This window comes from Lotus japonicus, chromosome 3 (assembly GCF_012489685.1).
Source record: "Lotus japonicus ecotype B-129 chromosome 3, LjGifu_v1.2".
Taxonomy (NCBI): domain Eukaryota; kingdom Viridiplantae; phylum Streptophyta; class Magnoliopsida; order Fabales; family Fabaceae; genus Lotus; species Lotus japonicus.
The window spans coordinates 81,595,308-81,620,892 of record NC_080043.1 but is presented as its reverse complement, the minus strand read 5'-3'; the positions used below and the strand labels follow the sequence as shown (position 1 = coordinate 81,620,892).

The window sequence follows — 25,585 nt, the reverse complement described above, 5'->3', positions numbered from 1 at the left end:
TATATATGGTGAGGCTGCATATATTTAGAAAATTATTCTCAGGAAATACTTTTTGTGCATAGTTTCTTTTTAGATTTCAGATGTACCTTTATAGTTAAAAATTTATAACATGTAGAGATTTGAATACTAATGTCATGTGAGAGTGAGGAGAGCCAGTTCAGCATCTGAGGGTACAAATGAAGAATTTGTTATTATGGTTATAGCACCCAAAAATTCGACAAAAGATTTGAAGTACAGATAATCCAAGTATGCAGTGTGGGTTATTGTTGTATGCCAGGATATATGAATTATGAAGAGTCCTACGAGTTTGAGCCTTTCATTTAATTAACAAGATTTATTAATTATTATGCATTTCAATCAATGTCCAGCTGTAGAATGCTGTGAACAACAGTATATGGTTGACTTAAGCAACATTATTTTATCTAATTTTGTCCTTTTCTATCCAAATACCTTATAAGAAAATAAATCTGTCCTCTTATATTTTTGTTTTAATTTTGTAGAAACACTCTTCCCTTAAATTATTTGTCTAATCCACATTACAACTTGAAAACTATAAGAAATTGATACTAAAGGTTACCAGCTGGTTCACCTAGAGTTGAGTAAACGAGTCACAATTAATTTACGGGTTGATCTCTTTGATTTGTAATACTAGCTAACATGTTTATTTTTTTAAGGGAACTAACAGGTTATGATTAGGCAACTTGTTGAATTGTTTTGACATGGATTCATTAGTTCAATTTTCAGTTTGGGTTGTGGGGTGGCATAGATATGATGTATTGTTTTTGTATTTGTTTGTTGGAAATACTCCTTGTAATAGGGTTGGAGCACCCCTTGTCCTTCTTTTATTCAATTCATTTGCTTTAAAAAAAAATAGTTCCATTTCATTGTTGATTCAAAAATTGGGTTTTGATTCAGTAACTCATGCTAACTTGTGAAAATCGTTTGTATGTGACAAACTTGAGATCTTATTTTAGAGTGCAAGTTAAATTAAACTAGGTTAAAGGGGGAGGGTCGGGGTAAATGGGGAAGGAGTGGGGAGGACTGAGGAGAGATGGTGGAGGAGGATAACAGCAGTGGGGGAGGTGGGGGCACTAGGAAGGGCGGAGGTCGGTGGTGCTGGGTGGTGGGAGAAGGATGGTGCGAGAGGTGGGGAAGAGGAGAGGGAAGCAAAAGAAAAAGGGGAAGTGGGAGGCCTAGTATATACTTAGGTAAAATAAATTTTTAAAGACAAAAATAGGCCATATGTTGCGCTGAATTGGATTTCCAGTCTCATTTGAATGGGAAATTTAACGTTAAAGATTAAAAATGAAACTTGTAATTTTGGATGGATGAAAAACACAAATTTTTATCTGCGAGAACTGAAAACGAAAATGGAGTATATTGCAATCATTAAAAAAAACTTAGCCTGATTTATTTAAAAAAATTATAGTCCTTAATTTTTGATTCAAAATTAAAATATTATATTTTTTTTTCAATTAGTTAGGTTTCGGTTATTATATACATTTTTGAAAACTTAACTTTTTTTTGTTACACTTAGAAAATACACATTTTTGTAACGTTTATTATATATATATATATATATATATATATATATATTTTTTTTTTTTTTGTTCAAAGTTTATTATATATTTTATGTCTTATTTAGTAGTTTTTTTTGTCGAATGTTTTATTTAGTACGCCTTAAAGGAAAAACATCTAGGACTAAAATTGAAAATCAATCCAATCCAAACTTTTTTATATTGGATTGTGCCAACTGATTTTAAAACGGATCATATGACATGATAAAATGAGAATTTTTTTTTGGTCAATATAAAATGAGAAATTTAAATCACTTTTTTTTTTTCCAAAATTTATCCAATCTCATCTATGACACGCCAAAGGCCCAAACCATAGCTCTTGTACTTAAAATAAAATAAAAAAACTGAAATGGCCTTTAAAACTTTAGAGAAAAGCAATAGAAAACAATTTTTTTTCTACCAATGTATCATCTATGAGAGACAATCTTGCTCAAGTCGGCTAAGACCAACTTAATTAAGCACTGATGACAATAAGCGCTTGTACATAAGCTAATTTGATAAACTTATTTAAATAAGTTGAAAATAAGTTGTGGATAAGTATAAACTCTTATTCATAAGCTAATCTAAACAACTTATGAAAATAGTTCAAAACAACTTATAAGTATGTCATAGCTATTTACATAAGCTCTGTCAACACTTGAATAAACACTTATATTGTAAGATGAGCTCAAATAAGCTTTCCAAACGGGGCCTAAGGATATATCTTTTAAGCTTAATTTCACTTTTGGTCCCTCTAGTATAGTGTTTGAGTGATTTTAGTCCTCCTAGTTTATTTCGCTTAATTTAAGTCCTCTAATTTTGTAATGTAAGTATGTAACATATTTGACCCTCCCATTAGCTTTCCATCCAATACAAAACAGAGTTTGATGAATGGATAATAATTTATTCAAATTAATTTAGTTAAATCACACATAACCAGTGATGTGTAAAAACAATTATCTCTGACCAATCACAAAATTACATTTACCAATTGAACAAACCCAATTTATCAGTAACTAATTCTGGACTTTCATTGACCAACATGTAGGCTGCCTCCTCATCACCTTTTATTTGGTTAGTGGATTGTGATCTTTCATCAAATATTGCAAGAAGTCTTAATCCCAGTTCTCATAGGTTTTTAAGGCGATGCAACCAAAGATATTAGTAGGGGAGGGAGTATTATAGAAATGTCTTATATCAGTGACTAAAAGATTTACAATAATAAAAAAAAACAGGACAGAGAAAGTAATTCTGAAACTCCTACAAAGCTTTGTCCTAGATATCAGTAAACTTACCTGCCATGTCCCTGATCTATATGTTCAAGCTTCAAAGAGAAGGTATGTGCCAAATTTCTCATGTCCCTCATCCAAATATGCTATTCTCTTTCTATGAATTCCAAGAGACAATCATGACACATCCTCTTCCAATAAAGACACACTTTGTACCTAAATTGTTAACTATCTGTTAATTAGGAGATGCCAAATTCCAATTTATCCTGGCTTCCAAAGCTGTTTGATTCATGTCTCCTCTGTGATTGGACACCGTGCCCTTGGTTATCAAACATTTGAGATTCTGCATAGCCATCTGTGGGAGATGGCAACACCTCTATTGTTCTAGATTCTTGACCACCTTTGCCTTTTATCTCCTCTATCCTTCTAACTGCTTCCGCCATGTCTAATCGCTTCTGAGGGTTACTTTCAGTGCAAGCTGCACCAATATGAAGGAGCTTCTCCATTTCACCCATTGAATTTCTAGAATTTGCAATTTCAGGATCAAGTAACTCTGCTTCCCTTCCCTCAGAAATTGCTGAGGCAACCCATTGCACTACATCAGTTCCGCCCTTGCCATTGCTAAGATATTGAGAAGGAAACTTTCCAGTGAGTATCTCAAGTATGACAACCCCAAAACAATAAACATCACACTTAGGTGAAACTTGGCCATGTTGTGCTGCTTCAGGAGCCTTATAAGCAAATAATGCTTGTGGAGCATTTGAAGGGTGAACAAGATGGACAAACCCATAATCTACAAGCAATGGTTCATAATCTGGTCCAAGTAGAATATTGCTGGACTTGAGATTTCCATGAGGTAGATCTGAGTAAGCAAGTTCTGTGTGAAGATAATGCATCCCATCAGCAATTCCTCCTACAATCTTTAAACGAGCAGGCCAATCCAGTTCAGCGTGTGATGGTCCTCTATCACCTGCAAGTAGCACAATAAAAGACACTAGGTCACTAAACAATGGTAGTTCTTTCTTCTTTCACATCAATGTAGTTAAAACTTGTGTTCCATCAGCAACTGACAAGAAAACATGTAAGACTATTATAATGGTAGTTATTTGCTGGTTGCAAGTATCCTTATTATACGTGTGTTTGGGTAAACGGCTTAACTAAGCGCTTATAGCAATAAGCGTTAATCGTATAAGCACTTATTCATAAGCTAACTTGATAAGCTTATTGAAATAAGCTCAAAATAGGTTCTAAGTATAAGCGCTTATCCATAAGCTAATCTAAGCAGCTTATGAAAAAATCTCAAAACGGCTTATAGGCATGCCATAAGTTGTGTACATAAGTTCTCTCAAATACTTGTTTAAGCGCTTATGCTATAAGATAAGCTCAAATGAGCTCTTCCAAACGTAGCATGTCGGAATCAACTTGTCTTTCCTTGGAATCAATTCTAGTACGCAGAACGCCAGAATTGGTTGTGTTTAGAATCAGTAATAAAAGAATTTCCAAACATGCTATTGGTTGTTTGAAGAATGTTTATGTCTCCTTTCTTTTCTGATTATGCAGTTGATGAAAATTTTGAGTGGGAGAACATCAGAAGAACAAGTCTTACCATGCAGCAAATAGAGTAGACTGCCTCTGGGAACATACTCAGAGATCACTAGTTTCTCATCCTTTCTGTAATGATAAGCTAAAGGAGCCAAGATATTCCAGTGTTTCATATTTCCAAGCTTCCTAATCTCTGCATCAAATTCATCTTTTCCCAGTGAATTCATCTCTCTTGTCCTCTTCACCACCACCGCTACTCCATTCGTCATCACAGCTTTGTAGGACGATCCAAATCCTCCATTTCCCAGCACCTCTGCGGCCGCCTTCATCAAATCCGGCAACCCAAAAACACCCTTCTCCTCATTCACCATCACAACTTCTCCAACACCCTTCACACCGTGGAAAGATGAAGATCCCCTTCTGCTTGATGAATGTTTTCTCACTGGTTCCGCTTCTCTTTTCACAGGAGCAGTTACTTGAACTTCAACTGCACCTTCGTTAACTTGATGCCCAATTATATCAAAATCTTTCTCTTTCTCCTTCTTTTTCATTGATTTCACAATGCAAATGACAACAAGTGAGATAACCACTACACTCGCCAACACAAACGCAGCAATCTCCATCGAGCCACCCCAACTCTTATTTTCCTCAGGCACAACAATACCACCACCACCATTGTTGTTCGGCTCAGCATTATTCGGTGCAGTTGTGTTCTCCTTTGGCTTCTCACATGAGCCAAATTTCTCACCACAAATACCAGAATTCCCTTGAAACGAGGTATCGTCGAATCTCAACAAACTAGCTGGAACTTCACCCTCCAATTTATTGTTGGAAACATTGAGTTTCACCAGAGAAGGGTTCTTCAGGTCTGGAATTGTTCCACTAAACTGGTTGTTTTCAAGATGCAACTCCATAAGCTGAGGAATATCTACCAAAGATACTGGAATCTTCCCTGCGAATTGGTTATCAGAAAGCCATACTTTCTTCAAAGACCTCATTCCAGCGAAGTAGTCCTGAGGAATTTCCCCTGAAAACTTATTCCCTGACAAATAAATGGCTTTCAAGAAACCAATTCGATTGAGTTGCGGGATGGAACCTGAGAATGAATTGCTCATAAAGCTTAAAGTTCGAAGACCCTGGAGTTCGAGCAACGCATCAACATCAATTTCCCCAAACAGCCCCATTTGTTCAAGGCGAAGCCCGGTGACAAGGCCATTGTAGCAAACAACACCTTCCCAATTATCATCTTCAGTGCAAGGAACGGAGCCAGCAACCCAGGTATCAAGAGATTGAGCATTAGAGAACGAGTTTTTGAGACGCAGCAACGCTTCAGCTTCTGATATGGAATGTACTACCAGTGGCAATGTGATGATGATAGTGGTGGTGGCGGTGATGATAATGAAGAAGAGAGACGGCGGAGCCGCGGCCATAACTTAGCTGAAAATTTGGCGTTTCAGGCAACTATGGAATGTGATTGTGATTTTTTTTTTCCTCTGGTCATTCCTTCAGCTATTTTTTCGTTTTTCTTTTTCCTTAGTTTTTTTGTAACCCCTCCATGCATGCATGGTGTGGGGTTTCTGTTAAGAGAACCTCACAATGAGAGGTTTTAGGGAAGAGAGAGAATTGGAAATTTGGTTGAACATGTCAAGAAAAGTTAAAAACCGTTATCATCCTTTGGTGATAATTATAAGTAACCAGTATTGTGCTAATGTTTCTGTGGGTATAAATCAAATATTTAAAAAACAGTTCTTTTCAACAGTAAGAGTACCAAACTCTCATAAAATGATCTGAACCCATATATAGACAACATGCAATGAAAAATTAAATTTTAGTGCAAGTTTTAACAACTTAACGGACAAATGGCCTGTGTGGGCAATTTTTTTTACCTCTCTTTTTTCTAATTTTATCAGTTTTCCACTGGTTTTCAACAAGGCCGGTTATAAAAGATGATCGAACTAGCCAGTGTGATATAGATCTAAGGTAATCCAAGCCATGAATTAACCTCTACCATGTGAATCTAACTTGCTTGCATCCAACAGTGGTTAGACATCACAAACTCCTTGCAAAGAATGATATGTCATATAATTGCTACAAGCTAAGAAGTTTGATAAAATGCTCGGCTTGACAAGCCACATCACACATGCTTGATAATTCTCTATAATAATTTTTAGAGAACTACTCTAAGCAGTGGCAGAGCTTGACCAAAATATTAGGAGGAGCTAAAATAAATTTTTTAACACATAAGCTAATTTTTATAAGCTCAAATGTATTCAATTAAGTACAAGGGTGTTTAAAACCCACATGCAACCAATTTCAATGGCTCTAGTTCAAAGAAATCTTACTAAACATACACCTACAAGGATAGCTTAGCTGGCCAAAAAACATCTCCTGAGATCAATAATGAAATTTGGTGAGGATCTCTTCTCAAATTTAACCTGCACCATGCCAATCACCATGCCAATAAGGTTCCTTTCAAGAGTTGCAGTATAAACATTACATTAGTGATTCAAGAAAATGGGGTTAAAAAAAGCTTTGAGTTTGAGAGCTGCACACAAAGAATGACGTTAGAGCAAGAAAAAGATTAAAAGAAAATGAAGATAAAAAGGTTGTGTTAGAGTTAGAAACCTGGAGTTTTGCACAAGAGGGTGAAAGTTTGGAAGCAAAGTTGGAAAAACCCACTAGATCTAGATGGAAGACAAGAGGTTACGTGAGAAAGAAATGAGAGGCTTATGCAGAAAGCTTAAAATTTGGGCAAAAGTTACTTTACTTTCTAATGTTTATCATAATTATAATATATCTATATGAGAAGTTTGGTTTAACAGTAGGAATTGTGATGTGAGAAGCTTCACATTTTTGTTTTATATGTCTGACCCACTCCTTTTACACACATAATATATAATAGTATAACTACTAGTACTCAAAAAAAATTTGGAGACTTTGGGGGAGCTGAGGCTCCTCCCAGTCACTTAAATGCTCCGCCACTGACTCTAAGAGAAACTAACTCACACTAAGGTGAGTTCTAAACACATTATCATTCCACTTTTTTCTTTGATTTATGGTTACTGCATAAAGTAACTCCATTACCTATGGAGCAAGTGACTCCTTTACCTATGTAGATATGCACCCAGCCCTCCAATGGGAAAAGCAATTGTTAGAGATGCACTTAAGTGTTTTTCTTTGCATTTGAGATGGAGGAACCAAGTTTTGTTGCGTTTGGGCTGTCTAATTTTGTCAATGTACGGTCCAAATATTTTGAACTTTTTTTTAATCAACATATTTGTCCTATGAATTGAGGGATAAATTGAAATTATATTTTGGACAAGTTATAGTCCAACAAATTGAGGCTTCCTATTTTCTGTCATATGGACTAATAGTGTTCTAAGGGCCTAAAATTGTTTGGGGGTTTCTTTTAACACATTTTATTCTCCACACCGTCAAACTTTGCTTTCAGAAATTAATTTAAAGTAATAAATGTAGTGTGCGACTCGTATAAACACCTACTTTCTTGCGAATTTTTACCTTTATTTTTCGTGTAGAATTTCACTTAAAGGAAAATGTGTCACTTATATATATTAAAAAAAGTTGCAAAATAAAGTAAGGAACTTTGTGACAGTGTTCAACCACCAAAGTAATTAACCTGCACAATTTTGTAGTTGTAACTTGTGTTAAAAGGTGTTGCTGTTGATGTTGGTCTACTAGGAAACATTATTGTTAGCACTTAGCAGCATATGATCAGCAGCGAGGTGCAAGCATACACGGATCCACATTGAATAATATGGGGCAGTTGCCCCACATGAATTGTTCACATAATTTACCGTGACCTTGACCAACCGCAACCATCCAACCTCCACCACTTCAATTTCACCCACATTTTGCAGATACCACACTGTCTCACTCTTCAGGATGTTTTGAAGGCAATCTCTACGAAACAGTAGGGGTTTTGAAGTTGGAAGTTGCAGCACCTCTTGGAACAAGTTCAGAACACCCAAACCAGATTCCTGGGGTCTCTAATTCATCGTGTCAGTTCTCTGGCCGTGCTTGATGCCCTCAAATTGGAAGGTCCTTTTGAGTTACGGGTCGATGACTTTCACCACCTCTCACTCTCCTTGCTGGTAAGCTTTTTTCTCACTCAGTTCAGATCTTTACATGATATTAGTTGACATTTTTGTGTTTGTTTTTCCAATCGTTTCTCTGGGAAGTAATTTGATTATAGGCTTGTCATTACTGAAACTGAAACTTTGTTCTGGGTAAGTGAACTGGAAGTCAAAGGGAGGAATTGAATTTAGAAAAAACAATTAGAGGTGGGGTGGGGGCTAGGTGGTGCTTGTGGAGGTTGGGTGGGAGGAGGAAGGGGGAGAGGAAGAGGAAGAAGAGGATTAGAGGAGGGAGGAGGAGAAGGAACAAAAGTGATTAAAGAAACTTTAGAATTGACAAAATTGATGTGAAAAGTTCACGTGGATTAACCATCCAAGCATTAATATAACATCATTTGAATCAAAGAAAATTTGTCAAGAATAAAAATCCACATTTTTTAGACTTATTTAGATATGACCTATATGTGTTTGAGGAACTGAAACATATTTAAGCTAAAATTTATATATTTTTGTTGTTTTTAATATATGTCATCATCCGTTCGGGACAATTGCATGTCTCTTCTCATAAATGTTTTCTCGAAATTTAAATTTGTGCTCTTATTTTTACGAAAATTTAAGTTGCTTGTCACCAGGAACGATACCTTGTTGGTTAAAATTCTATATATTGAATTGCAGGTTTAATTTTTGTTATATACATTTAATTTATTTACATCCCCTATATATCATGTATATATCCTAGAAAGTACTCCCTCCGGTCCTATTTATAAGCATGAAAGAGAAGAAAAATCTTGGTCCTTTTTATAAGAACCAAATGAAAGTTTGAGCTATATTAATTAATTTTTTCCAATGATGCCCTTATTAATTCTAACTTGTAAAATGTGTCTCATTAATTATTCTCTCTCTTTTCCACTTTTCCAGAGTTTTTAAAATATGAAAACTCGTAGAGAATAATTATGATTGCTCTCAAACTTTTAATAGAAATATGTTATTTTTTATTACAGATTTATATTATATTTACCTCCACAACATAAAATGTCTGAATCCGTCACTGGTGCAAGTTAAACACATACGTGTGATGTAGTTAAAGTGTATCCGGAAGATGAATTTGGATCCTCTCCAAACCTCTGGTAGTGTCAAGCAAAAATGTGGACCATGAGATATATCCAATGGTTCGGGAAAATAAGTATAATAAAGTAACTAAAAAGGGTTTAAACATCAAATAACAGCCCTTGGATGCATCTAACGGTGCAAAAATAAAATGAACAAAAAGGTTTCCTTGCCCCTTACATTCCTGCGCTCTCTTTCTCCATGAACGGAAAGCTTTGTTTCCTTATCCCATGTTCTTCATTTTCGTTCATGTGCTTATTGAACTTGTTCTAAGAGACGCTCCAGCCGATCACCCCTCGGTTCGATCACGTTGTCCCCTTACTCGATCAAGCGCAACTTTCGACTTACAATTCAGACTCCATTACCTCAAGCTCTACAATTCTTGTGGATCATAGCTAGGGGACTATTGTTCTAGGAGCACCAGACTGATTATTAGGACGACCAACTCCGACCGACTTACCAAGTAACTATGGTCCAACAACTAAGGCAAAGGCACGAAGCTCGAGGATGTACTAGACACTCATGACCGCCTTGAATCGCGCAATCCCAAATTATATAAAACCCAAGGCTTTTAGAACATGATCGAGGTATTTATAATTTATCACACTTCTCTTTCCCCCTTAAACTGACGTTCTAACTTAAGCGTCAGAGTATCATCACAGGGACCCCTCCCGAGCACGAGGAACAACGAAGCACCGTGAAGATCATCATCTCGTTACCCCCGCCCCCCACAAGAGCTCGAAGATGTACTAGACACTCATGACCACCTTGAATCCCGCAATCCCAAATTATATAAAACCCAAGTCTTTTAGAACATGATCGAGGTATTTATAATTTATCACGCTTCTCTCTCCCCCTTAAACCGACGTTCTAACTTAAGCGTCAGAGTATCATCACAAGGACCCCTCCCGAGCACGACGAACAACAAAGCACCGTGAAGATCATCATCTCCCCCCCCCATAGGAGTTTTGTTGTTCCTCCTCAATCAACATCATTTCCGGTGATTTGGTCAGATTCTTCTGATCAGAACTGAAAGCTTGATTTGGGTAATTATGGCAAAAAAGTTGAATTTTGGAGAGAGTAAGTACCAATTAACCATTGTTTGTGCAAGTACCAACTTTGGTGAGATTTCCAATCTCCGTCCTCCTAAACAAGTTGCATTTATGCATAACCAAAACTGAGCAAGTTTAGAGTCATCTCGCGAAATTCACGGAAAGTATCAATTTGTTGCTTATCGAGGGTGCCTTCTGTTCCTTCATCCATGAATTCCCTACAACCATCGGGGGTCTGGTGGGCGAGGGATGGTTTCAGAGAAACCGAAGACGTGCGCACAACCCTTAATTGGACCGGATCAAGAATGATGAGGGGAGAGCGAGTTGTGAATTATCGGATCAGATTTTGAGTTCCCACCGAAGATACCATTGCAGCTATGAAGGGACGAATTGGTGGTTGCTCTCAACGGCACGGAGCGAGAACCAAGTCCGATTAATTGGGTTTTTTCTTTCATTGAACCTTAAATAATTTCTACCGTTAGATTCATCTTAAAGATGAGATTAATTTTCATACTGTAATTATTATAATTAAATACTAGATTTATCCGAACCATTTGATAAATTGAACGGTCACGCTTACTCCAGGAGAAGCTGGAGGCAAAATGTTGTAAGAGAAGGTCCGAATTCCTCAAGGTTTTGAAACTATTACAATAAAGTTGTCTTATACCAAAAAAAATGGATGTATGAATTAGTTTTTAATATTAATTGCCTCATTATAGGATGTCTTTTATGAGAATGTTTTTTTATACAAGGAAACCAAATGGACAAAAAAAGAACAATAAAAAAAAAACTAGCGCCTAACAAAAGACGTGCCTAGCGCATCCGTCAGAAGCAGCGGGGTTAAGCCCGGCGGCAGGGAACTAACCAAACTAAACCTCTGACTCTACCCAGCACCCTTCTTGGCCAAAAAAATTTCACAAGCATTTCCCTCCTTCGAAGTATGTTCAAGGCGAACCTCCCACTAAAGATTGAGAAGTTCCCTAAGAGTATTTTTAATGTCAGTTCTTAGTTCTTAGCACTGTTCATGTTGACCCGTACTGCCACATGTGCTTAAGCAACGCTCTTTGCATATTTTTCTCCAACCATGAGTTCTTAGTTCTTAGCATTATCCATTCGGTCCCACAATACTATTATATTAATATTTTTTATTTTCATATAATTTTGATTTAAATTTAAATGCTAATTCAATACTTAAATTAAATGAATGAGAGAGAACAAATTAAATTTTTATGTCAAGAATTCAAAGTAAATTTTTTTATATAAGAACATAATTCTTATTTTTAAGAACTAAGAACTTCACGTTATTTCCTCCAGTGGTTAAGAACTCAGTTCTTTGTTCTTAACTCAAAAATAAGAACTAAAAATTTTGTATTGGAGATGCTCTAATACTTGCCAAAATATATTATAATGTTAGTAAAAGTGTAAATCGTTTTTCCAAAGAAGAAAAAAAAAAGGAAAAGTTTAAATCATGTATCTTAGAGCATCTCCAACGCTGGTTTCTTAAACCAGCTGGAGATGCTAAGAACCGTTTCTTAGCTTTTCAACCCATTGGAGCTTGTTTAGTTGGCAGTTTCAATTTCTTAACTACAGTGCATGGTTGCTTCTGCAAGCAACTTTGCTTTTTCAGTTTCTTAATTAAAATAACCTATTTTCTCTCACTCCCCCAACAGCTTTCATAGGCAAACATAACAGAAAGGATGAAATTGAACAATTCAAGTTCAACAGAGACATAATCAGAAGACGAAAATTGCAATTTTATTGAATGAATTGAAACTTTACATGAAGAAATTGAAACTTAAAACACAAAAATTGATATTTACATAAATAAAAAAAATCTTCTCTGGTGAAATTCTGGAAGCTCTGATCTGAAAGTATTTTCCCTTGCATGTGTGAAAAGGAAGGATTTTTACAAGCTTCAAGGCTTTGAAGCTATGAAACAGGGGTTGTGGGGGTCGGATTGAGGCTGTATGGTGGCTGTGGTGGTTGTTTAGTGGCCGATGGTGACTGCATGTGGTTGTTTGGTGGCGGCGGTTGCTGTTTGGTGATCGGCTGGGGCTTTGGAGGCGTGGACCAGAGAGATCGAGGGAGAAGAAGTGAGGGAGAGAGGAAGGAGAAGAGGAGGCATCGAGAGGAAGGAGAAAGGGAGAGAAGAGGAGAGTGAAGGGAGAAGAGGAGAGGAAGAAGAACGGCTAGGGTTATGGAGAGTGAGAAAGGAAAAGAAGGTTTATATAGTGGGTGACCTGCTTAGCAGGTCAGCCCACCGTTATTGACCGATTATAGCCGGTTTATGCCCGTTTAGGGGTGGTTTAACCGGTTAGACCGTTTTTTTTTTAATTTAATTATTTTAAATATTTAGTAAAATTAAATTCGTATAAATATTAATTAAATTATTTTTAAGTTGAAATATTAATTTAGTATTAAATTTTAAATTTAAATTGGGTGAAAATAAATATTATTAATTTATGTTGTATGGTGGGACACAAGTGGGACCCTTCAAATAGTAATTTAAGAAATCATGGGTTGGAGCAAAATATGCTTCAGTTCCTCAAGTCTAATGTGGCAGTACGAGTCCATCAAAATAGTGCAAAATAGTGTCGAATAATGTGTTAAAAACCAAATAAGAAATTGTGGGTTGGAGTTGCTCTTACATATTTAAAGCGTGCGTTAAAATTGATTAACCCAGCCACACGGATACACCAATCAAGTCAAAGTACAGTACTAACTTGCATCCAGAGGGGGCAAGAGAAGTATGATCGACACGAAACTTCTTGGTGTGAATAATGTTATTTTAATAATTTTAGTGATAATGGTTTTTTTTTTTTCAAATGAAGATACAGGATCTAATAATGAGCTAATTGAAAAACTAAAAGCCTTATAAGCTCTCATATTTTAAAACAGAATAATCAAAAGTTTAAACTAATGAGTACTAATATTAATTCTTGATTAACTTTTTCATATAGTTAAATTATGTGAACTTATCTAAAAACACTATATAATCGGTTATTTTGAGAAATCATTGGAGCATAGTGATATATCGTTTTTTATTGCTTAAATTTTAACAATGTTACTTATTCTTTTTGTGGTTGCTTTTTTACGAAACTTATTCCCTTTGTGTGGTTACTTTTTGACTAAAAATGTGATATATTTTCTCTTTTATTCAAGATCCAACTAAAAGTAAATATAACTGTCAAAAAAAACTAAAAGTAAATATATGAAATATAATTGAACCTTACTAAAAGTAAAATATGAAATTGTGGTTGGAGAAAAATCTACATGAGTTGCATATGAGTACTTAAATCCAATGTGATATTTTGAGCTCACAAAAATAGTGTTTAAGCAACTCATTTAGCGATTTATGGTTGAAAATAACTTTCGTCAACAACCAACGGAGTAGTAGATTAGACATTTATTTCAAATCAATGCATTTATTTGAGTGAGAGAACATCAATACATTTCACAGAATAAGAAAATAATACTCCTTCCTCTGTTTACAAAGATCGTTGTTTTGGACATTTTTTCAATATTCCAAAATGTACGTTATTTTAGAAAAGTAATACATTTTTTGCTAATTTTTTCTAGTATACCCTCATTTAATGCATTCTCTCTCACTTATCACATTTCATATTAACTAATTACAACTCTTATCTATTAACTACATTATCTTCTATCAGTTGTATATGGTACTGGTAAAATTAAATAAGAACACTTTAATAACATTATGTTCAATAATTGTCATTAACTCTTTTTTATTTTTGAGGGTCAACTTCTGTTTCTCATTCAAGAAAGAGCAGATGAATCTGCTGGTGGTACATCATCTGAAATTACAAGGGAGGCCCCGGGTAATAATTGTCATATTACTCTTTGTGGAAGGAAAGGAGTAGCACCGGTTAAATCTAAGAGCAAGTTGATGCAATTTTCTTTTGTGTTTGTGTCTTAAAACTGACACGTAATAAGCCCTTTATTGTCATTTACTCATTTAGAACCTTGCTTTTCACGTGCTCGTTTCTTAACGAGTGAGGACGAGTGTTTCTTAAAATGTCACGGCACGAATCACAAGGAAACGTGATTCAGCCGCGTATATGGGGCCCTCACACGCGTAATTGTCGGTCCACAACCCCATTCTACTCACGTTGTTACCTAACATGGTAAAATAGTAAAAAACAAAACAGCCTGTAAACTATACTACTGGTTTTTTTTTTTATGTGCTATATATACAATTATATATGTTATCCAAGTTTAAAAGTAATAAGCCAAATAAAAACAAAACATGTTACAAATTCCAATTCTTTTTCTTTTCCTGGAAAGAAGCATTCGAAATGACCCCATGTTACCACATTTCCATTGCTATTCGGTGCATGTTTAAATAATTGAAGGTAAAAAATTATATTGAGTTAGCTATTTTTTTTTTTAAATATAGGCTATGTTCATGTTTAGCTGATAAGCTAGCTGAAAGCTGATAAGCTAGCTGATAGCTGAAAGCTCATAAGCTAGCCGATAGCTGAAAGCTGAAAGCTGAAAAGCTGCGTGATTGAAACAAAAGTGTTTGGTAAAACTAGCTGTTAAACAAGCTGAAATTATAAAATGACATAAAAGGACATACTTGCATAATTATTTTTATATTTAACATTACATTATTTTCACACTAATACCTATATAATATTAATATTAAAATTATTATCACTTTAAATATTTGTATTAACCCAACTTATTTATTATCTTAAAAATATAATATTAATTTTTACTTATTTTTATTAATATAATATTTATAATACTTGTGGTGCACACCGGTGTGGCGGGAATGGTGGCGGAAACTGCATACGTAAGTGTGAGGAGAAAATATGTTTAGTGTTTTTATAAATATATAAGGGTAATGGTGAAATTTTAATGAAATAATGAGGATAAAAATGAGAATAAATTTAATAAGCTATGAGTTTTAAGTTATAAGCTACCTGAGATAGCTTATAACTTAAAGCTTTAAGCTACCAAAATAAGTTCTTTCACCAAACATTTTTTAAGAGCTTTTAAGCTAGTCAAATAAGCTATAAGCTAGTTGAAATGACATGTCAAACATAGCCATATTGAGCTAACTATAAAATACTATCAATATATATTTATTAGCTTTTAAATCCACTTGTATCTAACACATGCACTTATTTTTCATACCAAAACAATATATACATACACTTATCTCTACGATATGTATTTCTAAATTTTAGAGGAATGATCGGTACTTCCTTATTTAGCTTTTGACTATTAATTAAGACTATTTAACTCATATTCTACGTATACCATTATTTGATTTTCTATATCTCGCCTCTTATTTTATTTTTATCTATCATAATTCAATCCCACTAATTATATGACCAACAATTATATGTTATAACTCAATTTTAAATAAGTATTTCAATCATATTATTCATCCATTCGTAATATTTTAAACTGTATGCATAATCTTAAATAACAAAAAATTTGAAATTGAAGAAATATCTAACCTTTTACAGGTGCAATGAGTAATGACCATTCAAAAGACATTGTTTTATAACCAAAAAAAAAAGACATTGTTTTTTTTGGTACATTGAAAAATATTCAAAAGACATTGTTTGAAAATAAATAAAAAATTAAAATAGGATCATAAATCATATATCTCTTACTCGCTCTATTTCTCTTTTTTTTTTTTAAGGTACTCATTATCAAGTACTTTAGTTAAAGGCTTTATTGATAAACAATATTAAGTTTCTCTTTTTTATTAAAAAATTATCTAACTCCTTGATATACTTCTTATCTCTTAGCATCATCCTACATAACAAAAAGTTAGCAAATCAAAGAGAAAATAATTTTTTAGGTGTTTCAATTTTACATGATGAAATCAAGTTGAAGATAATCATGAAATAAAATGCATGTTAGAACATAAGTAAACATTCTAGGTTAGTACATCAATATCTAGCCGTTGGATATATGTACTGAAATTTTTTCTTGAAGCTTGAGTCATTGAAAAAATAAAAGCAAATACCTCAATAAAACCTATGTGAAGTGAAAATTTTGAATGATTATTGACACTTATTAATTTCTATAGTTGTAGAAAAAAATGGTTAGCGATTGTCCTTTTTTCTTTTGGTAAGATCTTATTTAGTATTAAGCATACCTTTTTGAATTTCATAACGCATATGAAATAAATAATAATAAATTTATTTAAAGTATTTTTCAATTAATAGTAGAAGTATATATAATTACATTAATTGTTGAAGGAAGTTCAAGAGAAAGGGATAGATAAGTTTTATTTTTATTTTTTTCGATACATCGGAAGACGAAAGTTTTTTTTAGTGAGTGACTTTAACTTTTAAGGTTTATTATTAATATTAATTATTAGTTAATTAATACTTCAACAAATCTAAACTAATAATATGTGTCTTATGGAATTCATAACTAATATCATATTTAATGTTAATTTTGACCTATGACATTCCATAATTTATATAAATTAAATAATAATAAATTCATTTAAAATAATTTTGAGTTTAATAGTATATAGAAAGTTATATACTAACATTGATAGAGGAAGTTCAAGGGGAATATCGAACGGCTGAGATTAAAAGTCAGCTAAATATCGAACGGTTCCGAAAAATCACATATGAAATAATATGTATAATTACTTAACAGCTTATAGGTAAAAACAAATATATGTAACATTGTTTATTGATAGACTATTTTACCCTCGAGGTTTCTAAACTTCTCCTTTATATTATATATAAATATAAATATAAATAAATAAATATAAATACCTTTTCGAATTTCATCTCATATGAAATAAATAATAATAATTTTATTTAAAATAATTTTCAATTATTAGTAGAAGTCTATAGAATGACATTGATGAAGGAAGTTCAAGAGGAAGGAACATAAGAGTTTTTTTTGTTGAGTGACCTTTAACTTCTAAGGTTTATTATTAATATTAATTATTAGTTGATTAATATTTCAACAAATCTAAACTAATAATATTTATCTTATGAAATTCATAACTAATATCATATTTAATATTAATTTTGACCTAAGACATTCCATTACTCATATAAATTAAATAATAATAAATTCATTTAAAATAATTTTGAGTTTAATAGTAGAAAGTTATATACTAACATTGATGGAGAAAGTTTAAGGGGAATATCAAACGGTTGAGATTAAAAGTCTGCTGAATATCGAACAGATTCTGAAAAATCACATACGAAATCATATGTATAATTACTTAAAATCTCATAGTTAAAAAAATACATGAATTTTTTTTATTGATAAATTATTTTACCCTCAAGATTGCTAAACTTATCATTTATATATATAATGGTTAACAAATTAAATAAAAATTAAGTTTAAAATAATTATACTTAAATGCCATTCATCCTTTAATCTTTTTTAAATAAAATAATTTGTACTTTATTTGTTTCAATAAACTGGGATGATGAGACCTTCACAGGAGTGAGATCCATCACGCTTTTCTATGGCTTTTTTGTAACTGCCATAGGAGTTGTCTATGATGATCACAGTCTTCCTTTCAAAGATTCTAAAAGTGAAGGAGCATATTAGTGTATTACAATTAAATTTAAGAAGTACCCTATTCTAGTCATATAATTGGTTACATAATGTCAGACATATGAAATACAATAACCTCGTCCCTTGAAATCCAGAATTCTTCGTCCATGTGTGGGTAAGATGAATGGTGTGCCTCTTTCAACAAATAGTTCAAATAATAATGTGCTGAAAAACATCTTTACATTTTTCTTTCTCTTATAAAAAAGTTATCAATACTTATTGTGTTATACCAACTACATAGTTATTCGAATAATAAAAAATAATAAAATTCATGTTTAAATTTATTAAAAATGAAACAGTCGAACAAAAATTTAAAGTTAAAATGAAACTTAAAATTAAACAATGCTAATTACCATAAAAAATAATAAAGTTGATTTTTAATACTATTAAAACTATAAGTCTATAACGGTGGGGAAATGAATTTTAATTGAAACTAAAAGTAAGTATTTAAATAAAATATAATCTATTTATCTTATGATTGAGTTTTTGAATAAAAAATTAAGATTGAAATAATTTAACTTGAATGTTATTAATCCTTCAGTTTTTAATTTTTTTTAACTTTAAATAAAAAATGAAATAAAACTCAACAAATAGAGTTGATAGATTTATTTTTTTGAAAGAAAAAATATATATATTAAGTAAAAGCTTTGGGAAAAAGCTCAAAATAGTACAGGTAACAACGTGATTAGTATACCAAAAAAAGCTAATCACCTAAAAGGAATAAGAAGGTAGAATTAAACCGAAAATCAAAAACAATAATGTAAAATTAGTGACCACATTCATAATGTAAATGACACCTACAAATGACATAAATTGGATTAAACTTAATGTAGATGATGAAGATGACAAATTGAAACTAAATCAATGAAATGTAAAAGGAGAAAAAATGCTTCATTACCGGATTAGAAGAAAAGATTATCATTTGGTCAACTAATTGATAAAAAATTAATAAAAATTTAAAAAAAGCAAGAAACTCACATTGGTTGAAGATTAAACTGTCAAAGAATGGAAGCAAACATCATAAAATTGTGCAAGAAAAATAATGAAATACAATTAGAGAAATAATCAAGGAGATGACTTTAAAGTTTATGAAGAAATTTTTTTTTTGATAATAATAGTTAATCAATAGCAAATAACAAAACATGCATAAATTATAAAAGTAAAATAAAGGAGTAACTTTCATCTATTGAATAAGTGATAACAACATGCATATTGCAAATAAAGACTGAAACTTACAGGAGTGGGAGATGAAGAATGAGAAGAATGAATCGGAAAAAATAAAACAGTTTGAGAAGAACGTAGCATGAGAACAAAATCTGAAGAAGAAATGATGGAAAAATCAGAACAGAAAAATTAAAATATATAAATATGGCGAAAAAAGAAGGGCTCTTACCGGATTGAAGATGATGATGGAGAAAAACATTAATGCCAGAAAATGAAAAATGATGAAAAAGAAGTGACCAATAGAGAAGAAAAGATGCAAAAGAAAATTCTCTAACCTAATGGAAGATCTTCTTGTGATGGAATGATGCTGTTGGAGGATCCAAATCGGAGAGATTACTTGCACATGAATGAATATGCCAAAGATCAAAATGTGAGAGATGAAAATAATTTGAAAGGGGAATGGAAAGATGCTTTTTATATGGGAGAAGAAGGAAGAGACTCTTGGTGATTTTGTAACCATAATCCATAATCAAGAGTTACAAAAGCAACAAATAAAACTGCCAAGAATATGAAAAAGTTATATGTAAGACCCGGTTTTAGGGCATACTATTTTAATAATAATATTAAATAATATTCTGTGAATTGCTTGTGCTATATGTGATATTATGCCTTTTAAAAAGGTGATTAATTGTTAGAAGCAATATAAAGTCCTAAAAACCTCTAGACGTTGATTAGCGCGACGATATGAGCATTTTGACTATAATATTGCTAGGGTTCGGCGACGGCGACTTTTAGGTCAAAATCGACCCGACGGCAGCGATGAGTTGGCAAATCGAGTCGACGAGGACGATTTCGTGGGCCGCACCTTATGGGGAGGTGCTGGGCATGATTTTAAGAATATTCTAGGAGAGAATATTCCTTGGTTTTATTTTTGAAGGTTTTATTTAAATAAAATGGGGTTTTATTTAAATAAAATGCATTTAAATAATTTTAACCTATGGTTTAATATCAAAATTAATTCTGAAAATATTTTTGAGGCATCATGGAGCTGGTGCACGAATTTTTGGAGCCAAAAATTATTGATGAGGATTTTTTATTTTAAAATTGAAGCTTTGGGTGCATTTAGGAGGGAAATGGTGCATTTAATGCATTAATTATTTTGGGGTTTTTATTTAAATTATTATTTTAAAATTTTTTGGCGAAAATATGAGCATGGAGAGTGTGTGGTCGGCCAAGACTTGTGGAGGAAGGAAAAAGAAGACTTTTGCAAAAATTTCCTTTTCTAGCTAGGTTTCATGGTGGAGAGAAATTAGGGATTTGATTCTTTGACTTTCTAATTGATGTGAGATTGATTTATAAATTTTTAATACTTTAAGGGATCTCTCCAAATCTGATTGGAAACCCTTGTGATTCAGATTTAATTATTTTAAATAATTAGGGATTTAAATGCTAATTTTTCTGGGGTTTAATTAGGAAATAAACCTAAATTTGAGGGCTAAATGCGGGGAGCTTGGAAAGCTCTAGAAACCCTGGGTTGGGCTGAAGAAAGGGGCGGCCATGGGCCTCACTTGGAGAGGAAGAAAAGCAATTAATGCTTTGCTCTCACCTCTCACGATAAATAGAGAGCTCCTCCCTCTCATTTTCTTCAAATCAAGTTCATTTGCTCTCTTCTCTCCTTAGCTGTGAGCTTCTCCTCCCTCTCTTGTCTTTCTTTATTTTTATTGCTTTAGTTTCTAATCCTTGAGCAAGGTCATTCTCAATATGCTCTGTGGTTGCAGCTTAAGCTGATCTGCCAAAAACATAAGAGAATGATCTTGATCGAGTTGCTTAGGAATATTTATGATTTTGGGGGTTTTTCTTAAGAAATTCATGATGTTCTTATAATGTTCTTATGATCTTCAAACAATTATTTTAGAAAAGAGGTTTTGATCTTATGAAAGAGAAAGTTTTGATTTTTCGAGGTTTTTAAGATAGTATTTTTGAAACGACGGGGAAGGGATATATTATCGCTAAACGACTACTAATTCGTACCGTTACTCTGTCCACATGACTAGGAAGTTTGGAGCGAGCGTGACCCCGCCAAATCGAAAGTCTTAGGACGTGTTCTGCTGTGACTAAGGTAAGGGCACTTCGGCCTCGGCCTAGATAAATTGTTTGTGATTGTGATTGTTAACAAGCATGATGCTAGGACTATTGATGATGTATGTGCTAGATATGCTATATGATAAATGCTAGATAGTGTTATTATGAACATGCCTATATGCCTAGGGTGTTAGCTATATTTATTGCTATGCATGCAAGTTATTATGCGATGATATGTTGTTCATAAGAGATGAACGTGATGAGCTTAGGGCCTAGTGATGATGACTGACTTGCATGGCATGCATTTGTGGGCCAAGTGACCTGGACTGGGCTTGGTTGGCCACGGATGGTGACCTGGACTGGGTTAGTCAGTGGTGACGTTCAGGGGATGGACCTGAACAAAGGACGAACGTGAAACGGCAGTGCGTTGGAGAGGTCCAACCCCGATCATCAAGCTATTGGGCAGCGGTGTGTTGGAGGTGTCCAACCCCGATCGTGGAGTCGTGTTCGTCCTGACTTTCCATGAGGGATTGGCTTATGAATATCCATAGCGTCTGCATGCATGTGCACGAGCATTGACTAACAATAAACTATGAGATAGTTCCCTATACTTGTGAAACTTAGAATTATGAGATAGTTCCCTATACTTGTGAACCTTAGAACTTAATATAGTTCTCATATTTGTGAATGGTAGCATAGTGAAGAACTCGTGATTGATAGGGTAGTATACCCTACTTATGATGTGTGTGTGTTAGAAGTTGACCCTTGCTTGTTTGCTTGTTTGATGTTTGTTGTTTGGGGCGCTTAACGCATAGACAACAAGCATGCGTGTGATCAGTCGAGATGCGACCCTATCTCTACTTGATGTGGACGACGGCAAGGTTCGAGACATCGACTGCGCGACTTATGGTTCAACTATGGGATTGGCGAGAGCAGAGGATGCGAGACGATATGATGCGAGCGCCGGAGAAGGCCTTGGAGGTCATGCAACCTATGAGTCGGGTATTGAGGGTGATAATTGAGTCTGTACTTGGGGGTGGGCTGAGTTTGTTTATAGGGTTCGAACCTAACCTAGAGACCTTCTTGTGGTGTTGGCTCGGGGGCGGTCGAACACTAGTTTAATCATTATGTTGTAATTTGAAAGAATCATTGTACGCTTCCAAAACTTTTATTAATAAAATTAATTATTCAGCCTATTTCTCATGTTACTACTTTTTATTTGTAAGCAATGTTATTGAAAAGTTTTATTTCAACGAAAATTTACACACGTTTTTGGAAAAAGGTTACTAAAGTGACCCTCGATAAATCGGGGCGTTACATTATACAAAGGGTTTCATAATAAAAGGACCAACACTTAGGATCAGAAGCAATGAATGACCAAGATTGATTTCATATTAAATCACTAACAAATTTACGTATATGACCATGGAAAAATTTTCACCGATGTGTATTAAAATATTAAATTACAGTTTTGCCCTCAAGGTTGCAAAAACTCTCCCTTTATATATAGTATAGATAGATAGATAGATAGATAGATAGATAGATAGATATAGATAGAAGTATAGATAGATAGATTAGTTTTAGCTCTTAACTTTCCTATTGCTATTAATCATTATTTAAGGTTAATTCGAGCTGAGTATAATTGCTATAAGAAAATGATAAATGTTCTTTTTTTTATTTTGGTACATATGATAAATGTTCTATATTGAAGTGAGAAACATGATATATAGGTAGGAAAAAAAATTATAGTTGTGAGATATGTAAATGAATGAAGGGTGGTAAATGATGTGATTGTTCACAAAATATTTATTTTTTAATTTCACATGAGTATAGGACTATCTCATTTCTTAGATTTTTATAATTACCAAATAAGTTTAAATTGCTGCTCTAAATGGAAATACATTTTTTTTTCTAATTATCATCTCATTGTCGATACCACTTGACTTTCATTGCGACAGAAACATGATCCGTCACCAAACCCTAGCGAATGATTGAAAATAAATTAATTAGAGATGAAATGTGGAGAGAGGAGTTTTTCGTTGCAAAGTATATAGTGATAGAATATTATTTGCGGCGGAAGTTTGCTCTGTCACAAATCCTAATGAATAACACAAAATGAATTAGCGACGGATTATTGGGAGAGAAGTTTCCCGTCACAAAGTAATGGCGACGAAATGTTGTTTGCAATGAAAAGAATTCATTTCCACAACCCGTTGCTTTTTTTTTTTAATTATTACTAGTATTTTGTGACGAAATAAGTTATTGTCACAATGGAAGTAAAAAAAAATGTATTATCACCTATATATGAGGAGGCAATTTTTTTTTTGGTTTACATGGAGGGTTGTGGCCCGAAAGAAAAGAAACTACACCAGGGTAGACCGAGGGAAAGTAACTCTCATCCTATCAAACATCAGAGCAATCAAACAAACCGACGAAGGAGCCTCAAACCAGTGGGTGGCCTATAGCAAAAGAGTGAGCTAGATTAGCCAAACCATCAGCAACCTGATTAGCCTCACGCTTAACATGAACACAACATAACTCCCAATCCTTAGCCATAAAATTCCTAATCTAATTCACCAAAGAAGCATATGGATGCAAAAGATCACACCCTTCCATCATCACCAACCTCACGGCAACTAAGGAATCACTCTCCACATACCACAATGACTCTAGGTGAGCTATGGTCCCAAGCCAAACCAACCATGGTGTACATAGCCCACAATTCTGCCAAAAAAACATTACTAAAGCCAAGATTTCAATTGAATCCAAAGAGTCAATTGCCAAGATTTCGACTGAATCTAAAGAGCCAAATGAGGAGGCAATTTTAAAAATAGAAATAAATATAAAGTTATCGCTTCTCAGAGTAGTTTGATAATTAAAAAAAAATCCCATATTGATACATACGTTCTATTATTACTCTATAAATGTAAAAAGGCCTATGTTGTAGTTATATTTATTAGATTTTGATTTAAAAAATATAGAACATCATAAAATTTGTATGTGACTATTGTGTTGCATATATAGAGGCAAGAAACAGTCAAATGCTATTTAACAAAACGAAGATAATATGAATAAATAAATAACAGTATACTGTGAGACTTGTTGACTGTTTTCTCTTTTTTTTTTTTTTCCATACAAGCGGAATGAGTAATGATATATACACACCTCATTTTTTAAACAATTTATTTTCACATCTTTTTGTTTTTATCTCTCTCATGTTATTATCTATCACATCTCATACTTTTTCTCTCTTACTTTTTCTTTTTTTCGTATCTCTCTCTTCATTCCACCTCTTCCACCTCAAATGAGAGGTGTGTAAGTAACATTATTGCAAGTGAAATAGAACAAGTGGACAAGTAGTGAGAGGTAGGATAGGAGCATTGTCAGGTGAATAGTTGATGACTGTTCTTTACTGTCAGGGCAATTTGTGTATAAAATAATAAATTGCCTAAATTACGTAAGATAAATATTGAATAAACTCATACCAATTTCTGCTATATTTTTTAATTTTACATTTTACTACCAAATAATTGCCTCTAAGAATAAAATTTTAGTAATATGATATGAATGTTTCCGGCTTGAACATAATTGCCTCTGAAATATGACACATGTCTTATACAATAAAAAAATAATAAAATTTTATTATTTTAAATTTGAAAAAATTAAAAAACTAATGATATATTAAACTCTTGACAACACAAATTCAAATTAAGAAAAAAAAAGACATGCAACATTTTCCGACAATTACCGTAAAGAAAAATAGAAATAAGTACATACCAAACGAGTACCGTAAACTTTCCTTAAAAAAATGCCTCCATTGTTTAAAATACTTATTCTCACATGTTAGACTTTCTCAGCCAACTTGGAACAAGGGTGTCTGTTTGAACAAGTCACGAACCTCTTATTAAATCAAATGAGTTGATGTAGTGATTCAGTATTCCATCATCTAATTAAGTGGTTAAGAGTTTGGTTATCAACTCTTATAAATGAAAAAAATTTGTCAGTCCCTTAATACTAAATGCATAAATTGTAGGGCGGCAAATTAGTCTTACAGCTACCGACTACATGTATGATGTACCAACCATAGGGTGCCATAGTTAAGAAGAAATAAAAGCCACGGCCTACTTTTCTCCCCACAAAAAACACGTGCTTGAAACGAAAACAATATTTTATTGATG

General features: G+C 33.4%; 1 protein-coding gene across 1 annotated transcript; it reads right to left on the bottom strand.

The window, feature by feature from the left end:
- Positions 1–2,456: 2,456 nt before the first annotated feature.
- Positions 2,457–6,058, bottom strand: LOC130746435 (pollen receptor-like kinase 3). The gene is made up of 2 exons (XM_057599062.1): positions 4,392–6,058; positions 2,457–3,755 (listed from the first exon to the last, which is right to left on the bottom strand). Exons 1-2 carry the CDS (start codon positions 5,755–5,757, stop codon positions 3,025–3,027), a joined length of 2,097 nt encoding a protein of 698 aa, XP_057455045.1. The 5' UTR covers positions 5,758–6,058; the 3' UTR covers positions 2,457–3,024.
- Positions 6,059–25,585: the final 19,527 nt, after the last annotated feature.